This window comes from Rutidosis leptorrhynchoides, chromosome 6, assembly GCF_046630445.1.
Source record: "Rutidosis leptorrhynchoides isolate AG116_Rl617_1_P2 chromosome 6, CSIRO_AGI_Rlap_v1, whole genome shotgun sequence".
NCBI classification, from domain to species: domain Eukaryota; kingdom Viridiplantae; phylum Streptophyta; class Magnoliopsida; order Asterales; family Asteraceae; genus Rutidosis; species Rutidosis leptorrhynchoides.
In genome coordinates, this window is record NC_092338.1 from 47,208,980 (window position 1) to 47,229,488 (window position 20,509).

A 20,509-nucleotide genomic window follows, 5' to 3' on the forward strand; every position below is an offset into this window, starting at 1 on the left:
CATGAATGCAAAACTTGTTTTAAAACAGCATATAGTGTTATACCGTGTAATTGACCTGTTGTTGATGATCCGTACATGATGGTTTTGTACGGGGCGTCACATAACGCATGTGTGGGTGACAAATGAGAGTATTCGATGTCGATATCAACATTAAAAAAAAAAAAAAAGCTTAAAATCTTAATTCTAGTCCCATTGAATCCTAACAATTTCGTCTATTAGATCATAGATATGTATTTTTGTTTGATATTGTTGTACCTCATTGATCTCCGTATATTTATATATCCGTATCTTTATATATGGGGTATATATTATATGTAGTTTCGTCAAAAAAGAAGGATTAAATATGAGTTAGCTTACGAAAAACGACAAAGTCAACATTTTCAAACATGTGCTTCAAATCTGCCATTGCTATTTCTTTAGTCGATGTACCTGGAAAACAAACGACGTGTAGACAACATATATGTTTTAATTATACTGTGACAAACACGAGCCTCGACATATCAATTATTGATATCCTTTATTTTGACTCATTTCTTTTTTCAAGATGTTGGTGTACGCATGTTAGATTGTTAACTATGAGCTTTTTGATTTGAAACATAATATACTCATGCATTACTAGCGACATAGTAGCACCAGATATTATATACATATACTTAAAGGGATGGAAGTTGATCACCATCCTCCCCCTATGAACAGTAGCCATCTCAGTTTAAATCACAGTTATAGTTTGGTCATTATACATAATCGAAATTGTAATTGTTTTAAGTAATAGGATTTTATCTTTTTTTCTTTAGAAAGGCAGCACAATTTTTATTAACCATAACCATTGGAGTACACAAGCTTTAGAGGATAAAGCTACAAAAATAAAAAACTGCAGGAAGCTAAATACAGCAGGAGACTAACTCGACTAAATATGGTCTATAGATTACAAACAGAAAAATACAAAAAGCAGTTAAGGTTAGCCGTGATCATCAGTGGCCTGCGATTTATCGATCCGTTGTAACCATTCGAGTGTGGATATCTTCGATCTATTTTTGAGCCATTCGAAGCTTCGAACTTGTATTTCTTGGAGTGCAAAAGGCCCGGACCAAGTAGAATTTCGGAATAGTGTATTGTTCCGGTTTTGCCATATTTTATAGGCAACTACCCAAACGCAAGCTTGCCTAATCTTCGAGAAAGTTGTGCTACCGGATAGGATAGGAGTACCTATGCTTATAGCCTGAATGTTTTGCGGTACAACAGGTCCCATACCCACCATCGAAAAAACCGAGCCCACACGTCTTTTGCATGATGCACAGTGAATTAGGATATGCTCTAGATCTTCTATGTCTTGATCACATACCGGGCATCGAGTGGAATTTAGGTCGATTCCCCTTTTATCTAGCTTTGTTCTCACCGGTAGTTGATTTCTTTGGGCCCTCCATATGAATATTTCTACTTTTTTTGGCACATAATTATTTCTTGCAGTAGCAGTGGCCGAAGAAAAGGGTTCCAATATGTTCGCGTTAATCAAATCAGCAAGCACCCACAATTGGAATTTACCACTACCGTGCATCGACCACTTCCATGAGTCGGCAGTCTGATCACCGAAGGGGATCTAGCATTTATATTTAATCAGTTTATTAGAAAGAAAAAACTAATAGATTTACATATACAATTGTAAATTCACAGCAACAACAAATTCCAAATTTTTAGAACCCTAAAAATTAAATGACTAAAATATAAATAAAAAGAGAAACTTACATGCTATCATCAGCAACAACAAAGTTGTGCCATTGTAAAACCTCTTAATTTCTATCAAGTTCTTCAATAACAAATTTAGCATTTTCAAAATCATAATGATTATGAAGAATAACTGGGTAATGTTTCCTATACGAACTCCCGGCTTTTATCTCCTCTTTGATAACTTTAAGTTCATCTTTATCAACAAAATTCGGGTCCCAGCCGGCTTTAGTCATAATAGTTAGAGCATCCACCTAATACTCTAACAAATCTTCTTTGCTATATTTTAAGCAATAAAGTAAATTCCATCACCGATTGTTTCTTCAACAAATAATAATAATAATTACCGTTATTGTTATCATCTTCAGAATAAATGACTCAAAATACTAAAGGATAACCTTACAATCGTAGGTGAAACATCATTCTGAATATCAATGGCTGAATATCAATGTGTACATCATATCCAAAGTTTTTTTCTGCATGAAAAGAATGTGTTAATGGCTAAACTTCATCAAACCTCGTTACAAACATTAAATATATGGTTGAATCATGTCTATAAATATCTGAATAGTTAACTAAAGATAATACCATCCTTGCCAAATTAAAGATGAGGTTATAATCACAAATTAATAATGGATAAACAATAGGTAATAATCACATTTTGTAGCAAATTATCAATCAGAAAGTGGTTTTCATAGGCATTTGTTCCAACTTAAAAATGGCTAAAAGCAGGACAGATTACCCACTGGTTTAAGTGTCTGCTTCAATCTTCATAAGCATTCGGTCCAAAAAGATCACTTATCATCAATAAGATTCGCACCTACTGCAATGTCATGAGAAGAATTGAGTCAATTATTGTCATGGTTACATAAGTAATCAACACAATGTCCTTTTTTAGAGACTTATATTCATGAAATTTAAGTGTGAATGCACAAGCAACTATCACACCACTAATAGTAGTATACACAACACAAAGTTAGTGAGTACAAATGGTAGCAAACTAATATCATTTAAATAAAAATATGACTTACTCTAAATCAATCAAATTAACGTATATAACTATATATTTGGATTTCAGCTCTATACATCTCCCATAATGGTTGAGTGGACCAAAATATTAAACCCTACAATGGCATGTTTTGAAAAAAATAAAAATAAAAAAATTAAACATCAATTAGAACGTAAGTAAATACTGTTATACATCAAGTAACTAATAGAATAGTTTGATGACTACTAACCGACAATAACACCATTTGCCAATGTAACACCATCTGCCAAAGATTTGTTTTTTATATCATTAAATGAACCAAACTAAACCCATCAGGTCAGTCCAGTTCGATGTTGGTACATGAGTAACAGCTGTGATTCCAGTGGATGGATCTCCACTTCATAAGGTTATCAACGACATAATCGTTGCGTATATCGTAATTACTCATTTCCATGATTCCACCATAGATCTCAAATTTTGGCCATTCTTGATGGTTAGGCTAATCATGTCTCCCTGAAAAGCATTGTGTAAGTAAGTTAAATGTTGGGCTCTATACCAATTCAATGTAACTTGAACACATATAGATAAAACTAACATACATTCTTTCACTTATATACAGTTTAGAAGTTAGTGTCATCTCTTCAAATATTTAGTTTCTTGTTTGTTGCTCAATTGTCTATATAGAACGCCTGCTTTTAAAGTTGAAAGGAAACATAAGTGTGATTACGTTGCGTAACTGATCTAACATAAGTTAGATTGTGCACCGCCTTATTCAATTAATCAATTATCATTTATATGTATACAGATATAGAAAGCATATCTAAACACCTGCTCGTCCAAACAAACCGTATATAGCCATACGCAGTGATTATATATATATATATATATATATATATATATATATATATATATATATATATATATATATATATAGTGGTAGGATCAAGAGGGAAGTAACCATTCGGGGGGAAGCGGGGGGAAGCAAAAACTTTTTTTTTTTTTCGTTTTTTGAAAAAACTTTGTTCACGAACATTATAGATGAGATGAAAATATGAACATTTAGTAGAGACACTTTGTGATAAATGTTTTTATTTTGGCGAGAAAACGCTCGAAGAAGTAATACATAACAATTATCGTGTTTTTCGAGCGTATTTTGAGGTTTTAGCTATTGGGGTTTAGATATTAGGGTTTAGATATTAGCGTTTATAGGGTTTAGATATTAGGGTTTAGGGTTTAGATTTAGGGTTTAGATTGAGTTTTTAACACGGACGGTTTGGAGTTTAGGGTTTAGGGTTTGGTGTTTTGGGTTTATGGAATAAACCCAAAACACCAAACCCTAAACTCTAAATCGGGCTAAATTTTACTTCACAAAACATGAAAAAAAAAAGTTCATGTTCTTCACGAACAATATTATCTTGAATGTTATTTTTGTCGATCGTTTTCCCGCTTAAATAATAACATTCATCACGAAGTGTCTCTTCTAAATGTTCATATTTTCGTGTGATCTTGATGCCAGAAAAAAAAAATTCAAAAAAAACGGAAAAAAAAAAAATTTTGCTTCCCCCCACTTCCCCCCGATTGGTTACTTCCCCATTGATCCTGCCCATATATATATATATATATATATATATATATATATATATATATATATATATATATATAGTGGTAGGATCAAGAGGGAAGTAACCATTCGGGGGGAAGCGGGGGAAGCAAAAACTTTTTTTTTTTTTCGTTTTTTGAAAAAACTTTGTTCACGAACATTATAGATGAGATGAAAATATGAACATTTAGTAGAGACACTTTGTGATAAATGTTTTTATTTTGGCGGGAAAACGCTCGAAGAAGTAATATATAACAATTATCGTGTTTTTCGAGCGTATTTTGAAGTTTTAGCTATTGGGGTTTAGATATTAGGGTTTAGATATTAGGGTTTATAGGGTTTAGATATTACATACATGGTGGTGGCTAAATTGAGATCAAGTAAAGAAGTGAAAGAGAGGTCTCAAGTGACAAACACGTACATTAAGTTAAAACCCTGTAAATCATAGAAAACATACAAAAAGTTCATCAAAATAAATACATACATAAAATAACAATTGACAGCAAAGAACATTATTACCTAAATTATTGTAGAATAAAAATGCATATAAAGTGATAAACAAAGCATGAATATGTATTTGAAGCATTTTATCGAACACCTAGTGGGCATATGTATGTACCAAACAAAATCATACTCCGTAATAACTGATAGCAAAGAAAATCCCAAGATAATTAATCGGTCAATCATAATCAGATAACGACATAATGATCGATGATCGATTAAATATTAAATAGCAATCTGAAATACGATGTGATTACCTGAATTCATAGGCGTTAGAATTGACAATGTTCATCATTGGTCTATAGAAATTGTGATTTAACTCAGAAATCAAAATTATGTTCAATATTGAAGAACTGTTGGTAAACGATAAATTTTAATCATCATTTAATTTGTGATCGACAACAGTTGTGGCATAATCTTCCTAATAAACGTTCAAACGATTAGATTAAGGAGACGTAACCTTTAAATTTGAGTATAATTTCTAGATTGTATTCTCATTTTCCGGCCTCGAGCAACTTTACTAATAAGGGAAAGGCCCTTAATTAGTATAATATAAAGCGCTAGCGCCCAACCGGCTTTCCGCCTCCATTTGGTCGTGCTGCTATGATGTAACGTGCTATCGTCCCGAGGCATTTTAGGGCCCCCTATTTTATCTCCCTTAAAGTCCTTTATGGATTTCAAGTCGGGAATAGAGCAAGTCGGGAATAGAGCTGTGACTTATTCGGCGCTATATCACAATTCATTAATTCTCGGGCATAGCTGTTCACGAAACGTGGCATGGGACATCTGTCGGCGGCGGGTTAATTCCAAGCGAGAGGTACCAAACCCTAAACCCTAAACCCTAAACTCTAAATCGGGCTAAATTTTACTTCACAAAACATGAAAAAAAAACGTTCATATTCTTCACGAACAATATTATCTTGAATGTTATTTTTGTCGATAGTTTTCCCGCCTAAATAATAACATTCATCACGAAGTGTCTCTTCTAAATGTTCATATTTTCGTGTGATCTTGATGCCGGAAAAAAAAAATTAAAAAAAAACGAAAAAAAAAAAATTTTTGCTTCCCCCCGCTTCCCCCCGATTGGTTACTTCCCCATTGATCCTGCCCCTATATATATATATATATATATATATATATATATATATATATATATATATATATATATATATATATATATATATATATCCAAAAGTTTAAAGATGAATTTAAATGAAAAAAAATAGATGATGAATCACCTGCTCGTCCATAAGAATAAGCTCTGCGACTTTTTCCCAATTTCATATCCTTTGTTGTAAAGAATTTTCATACGCAGTAGTTTAACCTTCACTCCAAAGTTTACTCTGGACTTCCATACCTAGATTGACGCGTAATTGATGATTTCAAGTGCATAAGTCTCTGATTTAACCTTTGGCCTAAATCATATCAGAGTGACTTTACATCGAATGTTCTATCTATGTATCAGATTAATAATAAGGCACGGCTAATCCTTGTTGTATAAATGCAACATACATGTAAGCCTCCACATTTATAAAAATTTTAACTTCATCTCAATAACCCAATGGGACTTAGAGTTGACTTTAATATAAAAAATTATTATTTTCAATAAACTCTTTGAAATTATAGTAGTCCCATAGTAATATTTTTAAAGAATGAGCACAAACTGATGATAATACATATATGATACATGGATGGTAAATCAGATCTATAAACTAACAGAAGTAAATGTCTTTGACTGAATTGTAGCAATAATAATCATTTCGATCAAATCATTGTTCCATATTGACAATTTCATGCATCAGCAGATTACTCAGAATTATAATTTTTCAAACAGTGCATAATCACTCTGGCACCCGTGACCAAACTCAGATTACTCAGAATTAACTTTGTTAATTTCGAAAGGGACGCCCAAACTCTAGAACCCGTGACCACTGATGTGTATGATTATATAAAAATTCTTTATAGAAAGTAAATATATAGAATCGAGTTAAGTTACATTATGCGAGGGAGACACCGATGTTACATGAATTTTTTTTAACATGAAACCGATAATCCTTAATTTGATATCCGGTGACCATCAATCGAAGTGATAACCAAATGATTCAAATGATATTTATATCAACAAAAATAAAAGCTTACTACGGCGTTTCATCAAACACTTGTTGAGCAGTTCATGAACCACCTGTTATCAATCACTAATAATTTGAAGAAAAAACATCTGATAAGATCACAATTAATTTGGTACCGTCTTAGGGTTTTGTATTCATGAAAAAATGTAATTTATGAATCACAATTCCATCACAATAGATCAAAAAATTTTCCTTAAAAAAACTTAATAACACAAATTTCTCCACCATAAAATCATGATGATAATGATTGTTTAGCAGAATGAAGATAATAAGCATGTTTACCTGGTTTCACGTAATAGTCGACCTGTAGGTGATTGTTTATTTGAGATCAAAATCAAAACGTATCTTCTTGTGATTCCATTAACGTAAAAGTCGAGTGCAGGAGGTTTAGAGATATCTGGTGGATCGACATTTGCTCAAACAATCTAATCTTAATTATCCAAATATAATTCTTCCTGATTAAGAGTATCGTTTAATTGATTTGAAAAATAAAAACATACCTCGTGCTATTACAGTATCAAATTCGATGAAGATGAATGAAGTTTTAATTTTCTATCGTTATTTTTCTTTTAGGAAATTAGGGTTTTCTGTTGTGAGAGGAAAATTGGGTGATTTTGATGATTTGTTTGATAATGAAAACCTTTCTTTCATCAGAACCTCTATTTTGCCTAATTACTCCCGTACGTTTTTGAAACTGGAAGGGTATTTTAGTCTCATTATTATTATTAATTATTATTATTAATCACCATTATTATGAGGTCATAATCATTAAATGACATTTTTAATGGTTTAGATGTAGTGATAGTTTATGAATGGATGGCTATGATTAATTGTTGGAGATTTATATGATTTATTTTTGTGTTTGTTATTATATATAGTAGAGATATAGTAGAGATAGAGATTTTTATATTAACACACTAGCACTTCCAAACTTCAACAACCACAAGCAACCATCCTCAACCGTCGGCCACCGCCAACGTTAATCTCTAGCCACCACCACCATCGATCTCTAGTCAAATTAATCTCAAATAACAATTCAAAAAACTATTTATTACATACGAAAAACATAATTCGAATATAAGTTACTTACAATTTATAATTTACCATAAACAACAACTGGATCTGATGGCAATTTGTTAATAGTTATTACGACGACATCGTATGTCACTGCCGTCGGTCACTGCCTTCAACCATAAAATGGAAACATAATAATACTTTTGCATTACATTTTTTTGTTTCAAAGTTGGAACTTTTTGGAGATTTTGCTAACAAGAAACTTTACATATATCATGTTATGTTACACCAAAATGATACCCATTTACAACATATATATTATTGATTAATACGTTATATGAAAAGATACAAGCACAAACAACACACGGAAACATCTAATCACACCGCCTTTTAACTTTGACTGTTCGAGGATAAACAAAGGAACCTCGATATCGAGTGCAGTTTTAAGGAACAATTTACTCCATACGTGACCGTTAAAGACTACAAAGTGGAGTAAAGAAAATAAGAGCTACTAGCACGATCGATCTACTAATGCAAATATTTAAGTAGACGGTACATTATTTTACAGGAGCCTTGTTTTCATACTAATCAGCTAATAAATTACGCCGATTTAGCAAACCCTAGCTGCATATTTCCATAGTCAAACACTGTGTGGTAAACTCCCATGAATACATCTCCAAGAATCCTGCATTACATGACATAAGATGACATTGTGAATGTTGTGGTTTATAATCGAATATTGTTATTGTTACTTGTTTGTTTTGAAGATGTTATGTTACTTACCATAGAGGACCTGCAGGTGGTGGCACATCCAACGCCATGAAACCACTGATGCAGACGGCAGCTATCCCTTCTCCAGTTTTCAGAATGTACTGATAATCATAACCGGTAATTTTTTTCATAAAAGTTTAGGAATCAGCATTATACTACACTGAACTCGTTGACTTTTGGTCAACTAGATCTAGATTTAAAACTTCAAACTCATATATATTACTCAACTATTAACATAAATAAATGTTGGAGCTAGGAGGAGCATGTTAGCAAAGCATCGCACCATAATGAACATTTATGCCAACAGTTAAAATATGTAACTTCTATATTAAACAATCATTTTGAATGCAAAAGTCAAGTTTACATACATAAAATCTTAAGTGAAAAAACAATCATTTTGAATGCAAAAGTCAAGTTTACATCGACAGGCGTATTATAATTTATAACTCATGCAGTTGATGAATAAATGTACCTGTTCTGGAGTGAGGCTATAGAGTTTATCCCCGATGGTGAATGAAACATTAGGCATCTTGGAGAGGCTGTTGCAATCTATTACTGATTCACCAGCTGGGCTTGGTATGTTCTCGCAAAGCTATTATATAATGATGAGTTACATTACATACATGATACATGTGAATACATATATGTACAAAGGTTAGTAAAAACTAGAAAAAAATTCGACCGCGCGTTGCTGCGGTTGTATTCAACGCGCGGTCGAATTTGGATATATGTTGTTTGGTACCTAATATATCTAATAGGTTGAGTTGTTTGTTGTATGTGTATGTGTATATGATGAAATATAGCCCGAAATATTTAGTGTTTTTTTTAACGATGTCCGTTTTGCGCGTAGTTAGTCCCGTTGTGTTCGTTACATTTTTTCGAGTTGAACGATGATTTCGGAAAAACTTAACTCGCAGCGAGCGATATGAAATATAGCCCGAAATATTTAGTGTTTTTTAACGATGTCCGTTTCGCGCGTAGTTAGTCCCGTTGTGTTCATCAGTTTTTTTCGAGTTGAACGGTGGTCTCAGAAAAATTTAACTCGCACAGAGCGAGAAGATAGGGCCCGTTAAAAATTCGGGTGGGATTAATTTCTTTTATTTTAATAAAATTATATATTTACGCTTTCTACCCGTAAAAAGTGTAAAGTCGAGGGGGCGTTGTGTAAATTAAGGCGAAGTTGAGGGACTGGTTGTAATGTGAGCGCGAACTCAAAACGACAATCCGATATAACTGAAACGACGGAATCATCCACGTCTTTTAGTATGTAGGTATAATATAATATAATAATATAATATAATAATATAATAAATATAAAGAATCACCTTCTCCACATAATTTAGCACGACTTCCTTCGTCTCAGCTTGTCGTAACTGATTTTGCATCCAAATAACAGCCATTTGACACACTTCGCAGAACACTGTATCCTGAAGTCCCCCATTCTCTTTATCAACTACTGTTTCAATATTTGAACTGCAAGAGTAAATATAGTTATCAAAGACTGCTTGCAGGTCAGACGAATCTAATATTATTGTTACCATTTCATTTTTGTAATCACGTTGAACAAACTAATTATTATAAAATGCAAAGACAAAGACGTCCGCATTGATGCAAACCTGTTTCCCAACCCACCCAATCTACCACCTCTACAGATGTTTGCACCAGAGTCACAGTTTTTCTGGTATACGTAAGTTAAAACCTAACAATGGGTGAACGTATTCCTACCTAACAGACTGAGCTCCGTTGGCAAAGCATAAACCAGCCTGAGAACAAACTTTTCCAGGTGTCACCTGAAAAACATATACTTCGATCACTTTAATCAACTTTAAACTAAAGCTCAACAAATGTGTTAAAATATGAAGAGTGGAATACACACCCCAGATACTAGGAGATCCCAGATCATATCTCCGTATTCTTTTACAAGCATTTTGCATTCACTGCTGAGTACTCCTTCAGCCCCAATTGCATAGTTGATCTCTGTCACAATAGTCTGAAATATACAAATAGTTAGATACAGAAAAGGCTACAAATTTGGGAGCTGTAAGAATTTTAGCTGATAAGGAGGATAATTTCGACCCATTTCCATGTAAATGGGTTGATCTGGGTAAAGTCAAATCAATTAACTTGCTTATGGAATTTAGGTCAAATGGAAAAGAAGGTCGCCCAAAGTGCAGTATTGAGACATAAAACCTCAAATCCAAACTTATATTATTCAAAAAACTGCTAATATAAATGAAATGATACAATCTTATAATTATATGAACAATATATGTCTTTAAAAACAGTTAAGATTATTGGGTCAACACAACTGACACTCCACGCTTCAACCCATATAAATATGTTACCTGTGTAGACCCATATCCCAACTTAACCGACCAGACCCACCCATTTTGCTACCACTAATAAGAGCTCAGTGTGAAACACATACGGTTGGACCAGCGAGCAACGATGTTCCAGAATCCACAATAGCAGCACAACCACTCTCACAAAATCCTAGAAGAAATGAAACCATGATAAAATAGCATTAACCAAAATACAGAGCATTAAAGTTGTTGGTACCACAGAGTATTATGGAGTTCAACGGTTAAACTCACCTGTAGATTGGCCTCCAATAAGGAAATCTCCCATATCAAACTGCATGATAATTACAAATTGAAATGCACATCAATTAATGATTCAAGATAAATGTGGTGGCTTGTACGCCAATCATACCATTTGGATAATTATGAATACGTACCTGCCAGTAACCCTTTTTAGTCACTGGAACATATGAATGCTCCCCTATGAAGTGTTTCGGGTCAACACCACCAAAAACAAGCTCACCTCCCTCGTCGTCCGCTTCATTTCGGTTTAGCCAAAAAGAGAACACCTGCTCTTTTACGAGACCTTGTTCAATCATGTTGTACCTGTAATTAGTAGCAGAAAAATGTGTCACATACATAAAACCAAATATTAATTAAGACAAATTCATAAAAGTATAATTGGTAATGTTTATATTAGTTAGTACCAGACTGGCTGCAAGCCTCCAACTGAAATTTCCTTGAACCCGAGTCCAAATATTCCATCAAATTTACCCACTATAAATGACAGGCTTCCCTCTTTCGTAACTTCAATAAAATCCTGAAATGCAATGTACCTTAAAGATCTTGAATGAAAAAAAATATCTTGATATGAAGTTTCAGATATTACAAGACTCACTTGATCTTCAACACAAATATCACCAACTTGAACAATATCTTTACTGGAGAATCCAGAAATCGAACCCGATCCATAGTTTATTTCCAAAGTGTCCCCTAATTATTAAATAAATAAATAAGATACAAACATTAAGCGTGACTGCGTGACCATTGAGCATCACCATTCATCAGCTAGTACTTTTCTGGAATAAATATCTTTTTTTTTTTTTTTTTTTTACATTTATGCAATTTACAAATAAATATTTACCAATTTTAGTGTAAGTAGCTGATTTTGTTCCCTTAAAACGGTTATGGAAGTAGCAAGCAATCTGCACACAAAAAAGATACCAAGTAAGCAAACCACGATGAAGTTTGATGAAGTTTCATAAATTGCAAATAAAGATGTAACTTACAGAGAATATGCACTTGGATGATGGGACCCAGAGATTCGAACTGCCAGTATCAAATATGACAGTGAATGTCTGAGGTGGCGAACCGATACCGATTTCTCCAAAGTATTGTGCATCCAAGTAGTTAGTTAGAGGGACTATATCTGCATCAGATTCAGACAAACCAAGTAGCCTATTCTCAAAAGCTTTTTCGTATTTGTCTCCTTTTCTAGCAGCTTTAATGCTATTAATATCCAACGAACGTTTCTTCATGTTGATTCTTAGCAACCCATCAGTGGAAGCCTCGAGCATGGACGGTATAAAAGCATATAAACACAAAGCTAACAACATATATCGATTCCCCATGTTTAACAACTTCCTAGACAAAATTAACATCACAGAAACCAGAGGTGTGTCAGCTTCTGATTACATATACTTGGAGTGTAATATACCAAGCAACAATCGTGAAAGTCGCATAGAATTAAACATGGTTGGCGTTTGGATTAAGCTTACTTTGGGGGCTTATCGGCTTGTTGAAATTTAAAAAACTCATTATTATGCTCATATTTACCTGTTATGAGTGTATAGATTCAATTTTATTGACATTTGAAAAGAGTTAAATAAGCCGAGAAGCCCATACGCAACCTTTTCAAACTATAAGCCGATAAGGCAAGAAAATGAGCTAAGCCAAACGCACGGTAAAAAGACCATTTTTTACTCGCACAAAGATTGCACTTATCATACACACATACAACAAAACTCGAACCCACAACCTCCATTAATGACCTGATGAGCCAACTAGATACCGCTAAGCCAATTGTCTATTCATGTTTCAAGAATAACACATAAATTTGCTATTAACAACTTTAAGTTGGAGTAATTTACTAGCACAAGAGGATGGTACCCAACCCTTCACTCTTCTATAGTTAATACATGACTTGTATAAAATAATCACATAAATTAATTTTCTTTGCAAGATTAAAGATCTGTGAAGCTTGTTCATCAATTTGATATATATGTTAAAAAAAATTGTATGGATTGGGTAAAAAAGTATACAGCTACTTTTTTTAATCTCAGTGACGTCACACAAAATTCAAGGTTGAACTGAAGCCATTGATACAAAAGTCAAGTTGAAGTCACTATTCTGCTTTATATCAACTCCTCTACTATTTACAGTTCACAAATTCAAAGTCTAACAACAATAACTAAAGTTGATCACTTCAAAAAATAAAGAGAAAAACCATGAAGATTGTATAAGTGATAAAGTCAAACATACAAGTAGCGTGTTACACACATAAAAAAGTGTCTATAATATAGCAGATCAAGCACAACTGAGCTCATGAACAGAGTATCAATAATGAAAAATAAAAGTTTAAATAAATCAAACGAAATAACCTAGTAGATATACTACACTCAGTAGACAAATGATCGAATTACTGGAAACTGAAAATCAGCAGTTGAATTGATTATACCGTAATCGATTATTTGATTATAACAGTAACATAAAAACTAGAAATATATAAAGTAAAAAGAAGTAGTTTCAATTAAAAAGCCCTACCTACCAAAAAGGAGTATAGATGATGGAGGAGAGGGTGACTGGGTTTAAACTGTGAAGAGAGGAAATAAAGCAGGGACCAATAAATAAGGTCTCAGAGTGGGGATTGGATTTTGATTAGATTTTAGATATTTTCATTTTTCACCTTCCTGAATGCATGCGCCAGTCACGTGGATGAATACAGGACTAAAGAGAAATGTAGAACCTAACTGTTCAACCACTGTTCAACCGATAAATAACCTAAAATACGGTGCTGTTTGTTTTTTAAGATGTTTTTGTCTGAAGGTCTGCAGACCATGTCTGTAGAGAAGATGTGGTCTGAAGGTCTGTATGCTGAACATTGAAGATCGTTTGTTTTTATGTCTGCAGAAACCAATTTTGTTATGAACTAATGTAACTTCTATGTTTTATCGGATAATTAACTTTTAACTAATATGAAATAATTAACTAATTAACCATGATAAAATACCAATTTGAAGTGAAATAACATATACATATACATAAACATAAACAGTATAATAAATATAACAATCATAATTTATGTGTTAAAATAAAAACCCAAGGTATATCTGTAACCACACCCACTTGTATATCTATGGACTCTACTATGATTCATCTATACTTTATCATTTCCATTCATCAAAATCAAAAGTTATTTCTTGTTATTTTCTATATAAAATACGGAGTATCTATCTCTCTCGATCTATAATTTTAATATCTATATTGTATATTAATATCATTTTAATCTTAATCCTTCATCATATATTCAGATTCCTTCATATTCGCTGTATCTAAAACCAAAATCATGACTACTTTCACATTTTGTTCTTACATAAAACACCATGTTCTTCACTGTTTTGAGGTTTTAAGAGATGGTTTAAGCTGAGATTGTTACAGAAAGTATACCAATATAATCAAAGATTTATCAGATATGGTTATTCCAAAAATTAAACCCTAAAAAAACCTTAATTAAGTAAATTAGGTTGGTGACGTCGGTGATGGTGCTGTAGGTAATGGTGTCGTCGGAGGTGGTGTTGTCGGCGGTGTCGGCGGCGGTAGTACCGCCAGTGGAGATGGGTAAGGAAGTAGAAAGGAGTTGGAAGAGAAGGGATGTGATTGGATGTCATAACCCGTCCTTAACCGTAAGAACGTGTTAGATAACGTATGATTTCATTGCGAGGTATTGACCTCTATATGCGACATTTTTAAAAGAAAAACTGCATATATTATACATTACAAACCATGATTCTTATTTTTGATACAAGCTTTGGACGAAATAAAGATGATTATCGTTTAGCGATAATCTTCGACTTACAAACTTTACAAATGATGATAACAACACGATTTCTAGCATATTTTACAACACAAGTTCTTGGATATGCAGTCTTATTTTTGACACAAATATGCGTACGCAAGATCCTGCTCAAATTCAACATAATGCAGCGGAAACTTCTAATTATCACCTGAGAATAAACATGTTTAAAACGTCAACATCAAGTTGGTGAGATATAGGTTTAGTGCCGGCAGCAATATATATATAGACCACAAGATTTCGTATATAAATAGTTTAATAAAAATATTCTAAGTGGTTGAGCACTTGGTAACCATACTTAACAATTAATCACGTCGCATATTCCCTTTAATATGAAATCTTACTACACTGTACCAAGTGTAGTCACGAAACGAAGTACTGTGCAACCGTTGAATACTGGTCGTCCAGTCCGGTTGGGGTTGTCAAGCCCGATAGATCTATCAACAGGATTCGCGTTTACAATACCGCTGTAAATATTAGTTACCAAGCTACAGGGAAGTATGCCAGTGGTACAACTCAACGTAGAATATATTTTTCAGTTACTTGTGTCCATAACGTAAAACATAAAATACATGTATTCTCATCCCGAAATATTTAGAGTTTAAAAGTGGGACTATATACTCACTTTCGCCTTGAAGATATATATATTTTGACTTGGTCTCCCGGTTGATATCACGAACCTATCCATATATAATATATCAATACCTTTTCTTTTTAAACAACGTCACATATATATTCTTGTTATACTTTTAATACTTTTTATAATTCCTTAGTCCGTAGTTAGCAGTTCGTTGTTAGTAATTCAATTTTAATGGTTCATATTTAGATGTTTAATAAACCCCCAACGAAATAAATAAAACCCCCAACGTATATGTATTGGTCGAGATTAATCTTGACCCACGGTACCGGTGTTGTCAAATGACGTGTTGCGTACAAACATGGGATCTTATGATTAATCTTCTCGTGTTGTTTACGGGTGATCCTGAACCATATAAAATTGAATTATGAGTACATATATAAAATATCATGTTATCTTAAAAAGATGTGATTTATTTTAATTTTCTCCAATTAATCCCGAAGTTAAACTAGTCTTGGATAGCCAATTTTGTTTCGGTCATAGTTTCTTCGTTACAACTCCGTTTTCGTTGATTCAACTTGCCATCTCCTTGGATCGAGTTCCTCTTTAAGACTATGAACTGTAAATATCTTAGTTTGTATTCAAAATCACACGGCATAGGTGAAACTTTAGTGAAACTTATGAAGTTAAACCTTTTCCTTTATGTAGGCAACCTTAAATGATTATTTTTCTAAAAATACTTATACTTTGAATTAAATCATGAAATTTTTATGTGTTACCATATTCATAGTAAAAATCATTTTTCCAGAACATAAACCTTCAATTCAAAGTTTAAGATGGTTTTTAATTATCCAACCCAAAACAGCCCCCGGTTACACTCCGACGTCGTAAAAACAGTTTTTAAGGTGTTCTTTGAAAAACCAAGTTATACCTTGTTAAATTAGCATATATTTAAGTTATATTACAGGTCTTGAAGTATTTTAAAAGTTAAGTTAGAAGGATCTATTTAGTTTGCAAACAAGTTTGAAAACATTCAAACTATGTTCTTGTTGTTAAAATTGTATACCACAAAATATGATAGCTATATATATATTAATCGAATAAGGTTATGAACATAGATACTACCTCAAGTTCCTTGGACAAGGTTTCTGTAAAAGAGGAGTAAGAACCTAGAACCAAAAGGGTGATGGAATTGGATGAAAGATTGGAAGTAAGTTTGTGTTCTTGGAAGGATTTCTTGAAGTGTTTTTGTAAGGTTTTCTTATGAGATTTAAGTGTTGTTTTTGAAGCTAAATGATGGAGAAAATGCTTGGAGATGATCAAGTATGAAGTTAAGAGTATTTTGAGAGAGAAATGGAAGTGTAAGTATGAGAATATGGGGTGAAGAAATGGTGTGCATGCATAAAAACGTTTTTAGGTTATAAAGGAAAAAAAAGATACCTAACTTTGTTTTCTTGCTAAATAATTCATGCTACTTGACAAATGGTTGGTTCCACATGTTTCTTAATCATTTAAGGCTGCTAAGGAGCAGATTTTTATTGGTATATACCAATAGTAAATACATCTAGAAGCTGCGTATGATACGAGTACATATACTCTAGATATACGTATAGAAATTTTGTGAAAAATGGAATGAGGATTCAAATATAGCTATCTTTTGTGAATACACTTATATGGTTTTATGTATTTAAGTTCTTAAAAGTGATTAAATTCATTACTTATACGATATATGTATAAACATTATAGGTCATAAGTATTTAAGTCAAATAACGTTGCGTATGGTTATCGTTTTGAAAACTTAAGTTAGTAGTTTCAAAATATACATATAACTTATTGTTATTAATACAAAATGAGATATTAAAACATTCTTAGATCATGTTAAATATGTATATATACATATATATACACAAACGTATAATTATCATATGTTATATAGTTCGTGATATCATCGGTCAAACTAGACGGTCAAACGTTGTGTAAAACTCTTTTCAAAAACATAAATCTCAACAATTTGGATTGCTTATCATGTTGGTAAGGTTTAATTTATGTAAATATTAATCTTACAAGTATAGAATGATCGAAAAAGTGCGGGTCATTACAGTACCTACCCGTTAAATAAATTTCGTCCCGAAATTTTAAAATTGTACCTATTTTGCGTCATCGGGAAACAAGTGTGGATACTTTTGTTTCATTTGATCCTCTCGTTCCCAAGTAAACTCGGGACCCCTTCGAGCATTCCAACGAACCTTAACGATCGGTATGTTGCTCTGCTTGAGCCGTTTAACTTCACGATCCATGATTTCGATTGGTTCTTCGATGAATTGTAGTTTCTCGTCGACATGGATTTCTTCAAGAGGAATGGTGAGGTCTTCCTTTGCAAGACACTTCTTAAGGTTTGAGACGTGAAAGGTATTATGTACTCCGGCGAGTTGTTGCGGTAACTCGAGTCGATAAGCTACCGGTCCAATGCGTTCGATGATCTTGAACGGGCCTACATACCTTGGGTTTAGTTTACCCCTTTTTCCAAAACGTATTACACCTTTCCAAGGTGACACCTTTAACATAACCATGTCACCGATCTGAAACTCTAATGGTTTCCTTCGAACATCGGCGTAGCTCTTTTGGCGACTACGGGCTGTTTTCAATCTCTCCTTGATTTGTACTATCTTCTCAGTCGTTTCGTGTATGATCTCGGGACCAGTTAATTGTCGATCTCCTACTTCATTCCAACAAATAGGAGATCTACACTTTCTTCCGTACAATGCTTCGAATGGCGCAGCTTTAATGCTCGCACGATAACTATTATTATACGAGAATTCTGCTAATGGTAGATATTTATCCCATCCGTTTCCAAAATCGATCACACATGCCCTGAGCATGTCTTCAAGAGTCTGAATCGTTCTTTCACTCTGCCCGTCAGTTTGCGGATGATACGCGGTACTCATATCCAAACGAGTTCCTAGGGCCTCCTGTAGTGATTGCCAGAACTTTGATGTAAATCTACTATCACGATCGGATATAATGGAAATAGGTATTCCATGCCTTGAAACAACTTCCTTTATATACAATCGTAATAGTTTCTCCATTCTATCCGTTTCCTTTATAGGCAAGAAGTGTGCAGACTTGGTGAGACGATCAACAATCACCCAAATGGTGTCGTATCCCCAGGCAGTCTTTGGTAACTTCGTGATGAAATCCATGGTAATACCATCCCATTTCCATTCTGGGATTTCTGGTTGTTGAAGTAACCCTGACGGCTTCTGGTGTTCAGCTTTGACTTTGGAACAAGTTAAACATTCCCCAACATATGTTGCAACGTCTGTCTTTAAATTAGGCCACCAATAATGTGTCTTAAGATCTTGGTACATCTTTCTAACTCCAGGATGTATCGAGTATCTTGTCTTATGTGCCTCATTTAATATCAACTTCCTTAATCCACCCAACTTCGGTACCCAAATACGATTTGCAAAATATCGAATTCCATCTTCCCGCATAACGAGTTGCTTCTCATACTTCTTCATTATTTCATTTCCTATATTTTCTTTAGTAAGTGCTTCTCGTTGAACTTCTTTGATTTGTGAGTTGAGATTCATGCGAATTTTTATGTTCATCGCTCGTACTCGAATTGGTTCTCATTCCTTTCTGCTTAAAGCATCGGCCACCACGTTCGCCTTCCCGGGATGATAACGAATTTCACAATCATAGTCGTTTATTAACTCGACCCACCTACGTTGTCTCATGTTCAGCTGTTTCTGATCAAAAATATGTTGAAGGCTTTTATGATCAGTAAACACAGTGCATTTAACCCCATACAAGTAGTGTCTCCATATCTTTAATGCAAACACGACTGCTCCCAGTTCTAGATCATGCGTCGTATAATTCCGCTCGTGAATCTTCAATTGTCGGGATGCGTATGCAATAACTTTCTTTCGTTGCATAAGAACGCAACCAAAACCTTGTCGCGAAGCGTCACAATATATTTCAAAATCATCGTCCCCTTCTGGTAACGATAAAATAGGCGCCGTAGTTAACTTCTTCTTTAGTAATTGAAATGCACTCTCCTGCTCAGAAGTCCATTCATATTTCTTCCCTTTTTGCGTTAACGCTGTCAACGGCTTAGCTATTCGGGAAAAATCTTGAATAAACCTTCTATAATAACCGGCTAAACCCAAAAATTGACGTATCTGCGTTGGTGTCTTAGGAGTCTCCCATTTTTCAATGGCTTCAATTTTTGCTGGATCAACCTGAATTCCTTTGCTACTAACAACGTGGCCAAGAAATTGCACTTCTTTCAACCAGAAAGCACATTTAGAAAATTTAGCATATAGCTGTTCTTTTCTCAACAACTCTAATATCAACCTTAAATGCTGCTCATGCTCTTGCTCACTCTTGGAATAGATAAGAATATCATCAATGAAAACGATAACAAACTTATCTAAATATGGACTACAAACTCGATTCATGAGGTCCATGAATACAGCTGGCGCATTTGTCAACCCAAACGGCATGACCAAAAATTCGTAATGACCATAACGTGTCCGAAAAGCAGTTTTCGGAATGTCCTCTTCTTTGACACGTAATTGATGATAGCCCGACCTTAAGTCAATTTTTGAGTACACACATGATCCTTGGAGTTGATCAAATAAGTCGTCAATTCTCGGTAGTGGATACCGATTCTTGATAGTTAACTTATTTAATTCACGATAATCTATACACATCCTAAAAGATCCATCTTTCTTTTTAACAAATAGAATCGAAGCTCCCCACGGTGAAGT

The 20,509-nt window shown here is 33.8% G+C and overlaps 1 protein-coding gene and 1 long non-coding RNA gene across 12 annotated transcripts; both read right to left on the bottom strand.

Moving 5' to 3' along the window:
- Nucleotides 1-803: 803 nt before the first annotated feature.
- Nucleotides 804-7,569, bottom strand: LOC139852042 (uncharacterized). 9 transcript variants are annotated; one of them, XR_011760886.1, is made up of 9 exons: nucleotides 7,441-7,569; nucleotides 7,223-7,337; nucleotides 6,050-6,168; nucleotides 2,961-3,223; nucleotides 2,754-2,846; nucleotides 2,465-2,545; nucleotides 2,126-2,198; nucleotides 1,744-2,043; nucleotides 804-1,597 (listed from the first exon to the last, which is right to left on the bottom strand). It is a non-coding gene; the product is annotated as an uncharacterized lncRNA (long non-coding RNA). The 9 variants fall into 9 exon arrangements; XR_011760888.1 differs by lacking the exons at nucleotides 7,223-7,337; nucleotides 7,441-7,569 and adding an exon at nucleotides 3,310-3,399 and having other exon boundaries at nucleotides 6,050-7,208; XR_011760884.1 differs by lacking the exons at nucleotides 7,223-7,337; nucleotides 7,441-7,569 and adding an exon at nucleotides 4,666-4,745 and having other exon boundaries at nucleotides 6,050-7,208.
- A 679-nt stretch (nucleotides 7,570-8,248) lies between these two features.
- On the bottom strand, nucleotides 8,249-13,955 carry LOC139852222 (aspartic proteinase-like). 3 transcript variants are annotated; one of them, XM_071841462.1, is made up of 14 exons: nucleotides 13,849-13,954; nucleotides 12,315-12,669; nucleotides 12,170-12,230; nucleotides 11,924-12,018; nucleotides 11,733-11,845; nucleotides 11,463-11,631; nucleotides 11,320-11,359; nucleotides 11,154-11,218; nucleotides 10,602-10,715; nucleotides 10,451-10,515; nucleotides 10,051-10,198; nucleotides 9,198-9,317; nucleotides 8,738-8,826; nucleotides 8,249-8,639 (listed from the first exon to the last, which is right to left on the bottom strand). In XM_071841462.1, exons 2-14 carry the CDS (start codon nucleotides 12,654-12,656, stop codon nucleotides 8,555-8,557), a joined length of 1,506 nt encoding a protein of 501 aa, XP_071697563.1. In that variant the 5' UTR covers nucleotides 12,657-12,669; nucleotides 13,849-13,954; the 3' UTR covers nucleotides 8,249-8,554. The 3 variants fall into 3 exon arrangements, with proteins under 3 accessions (XP_071697563.1, XP_071697564.1, XP_071697565.1); XM_071841463.1 differs by having other exon boundaries at nucleotides 13,853-13,944; XM_071841464.1 differs by lacking the exon at nucleotides 8,249-8,639 and having other exon boundaries at nucleotides 8,734-8,826; nucleotides 13,849-13,955.
- Nucleotides 13,956-20,509: the final 6,554 nt, after the last annotated feature.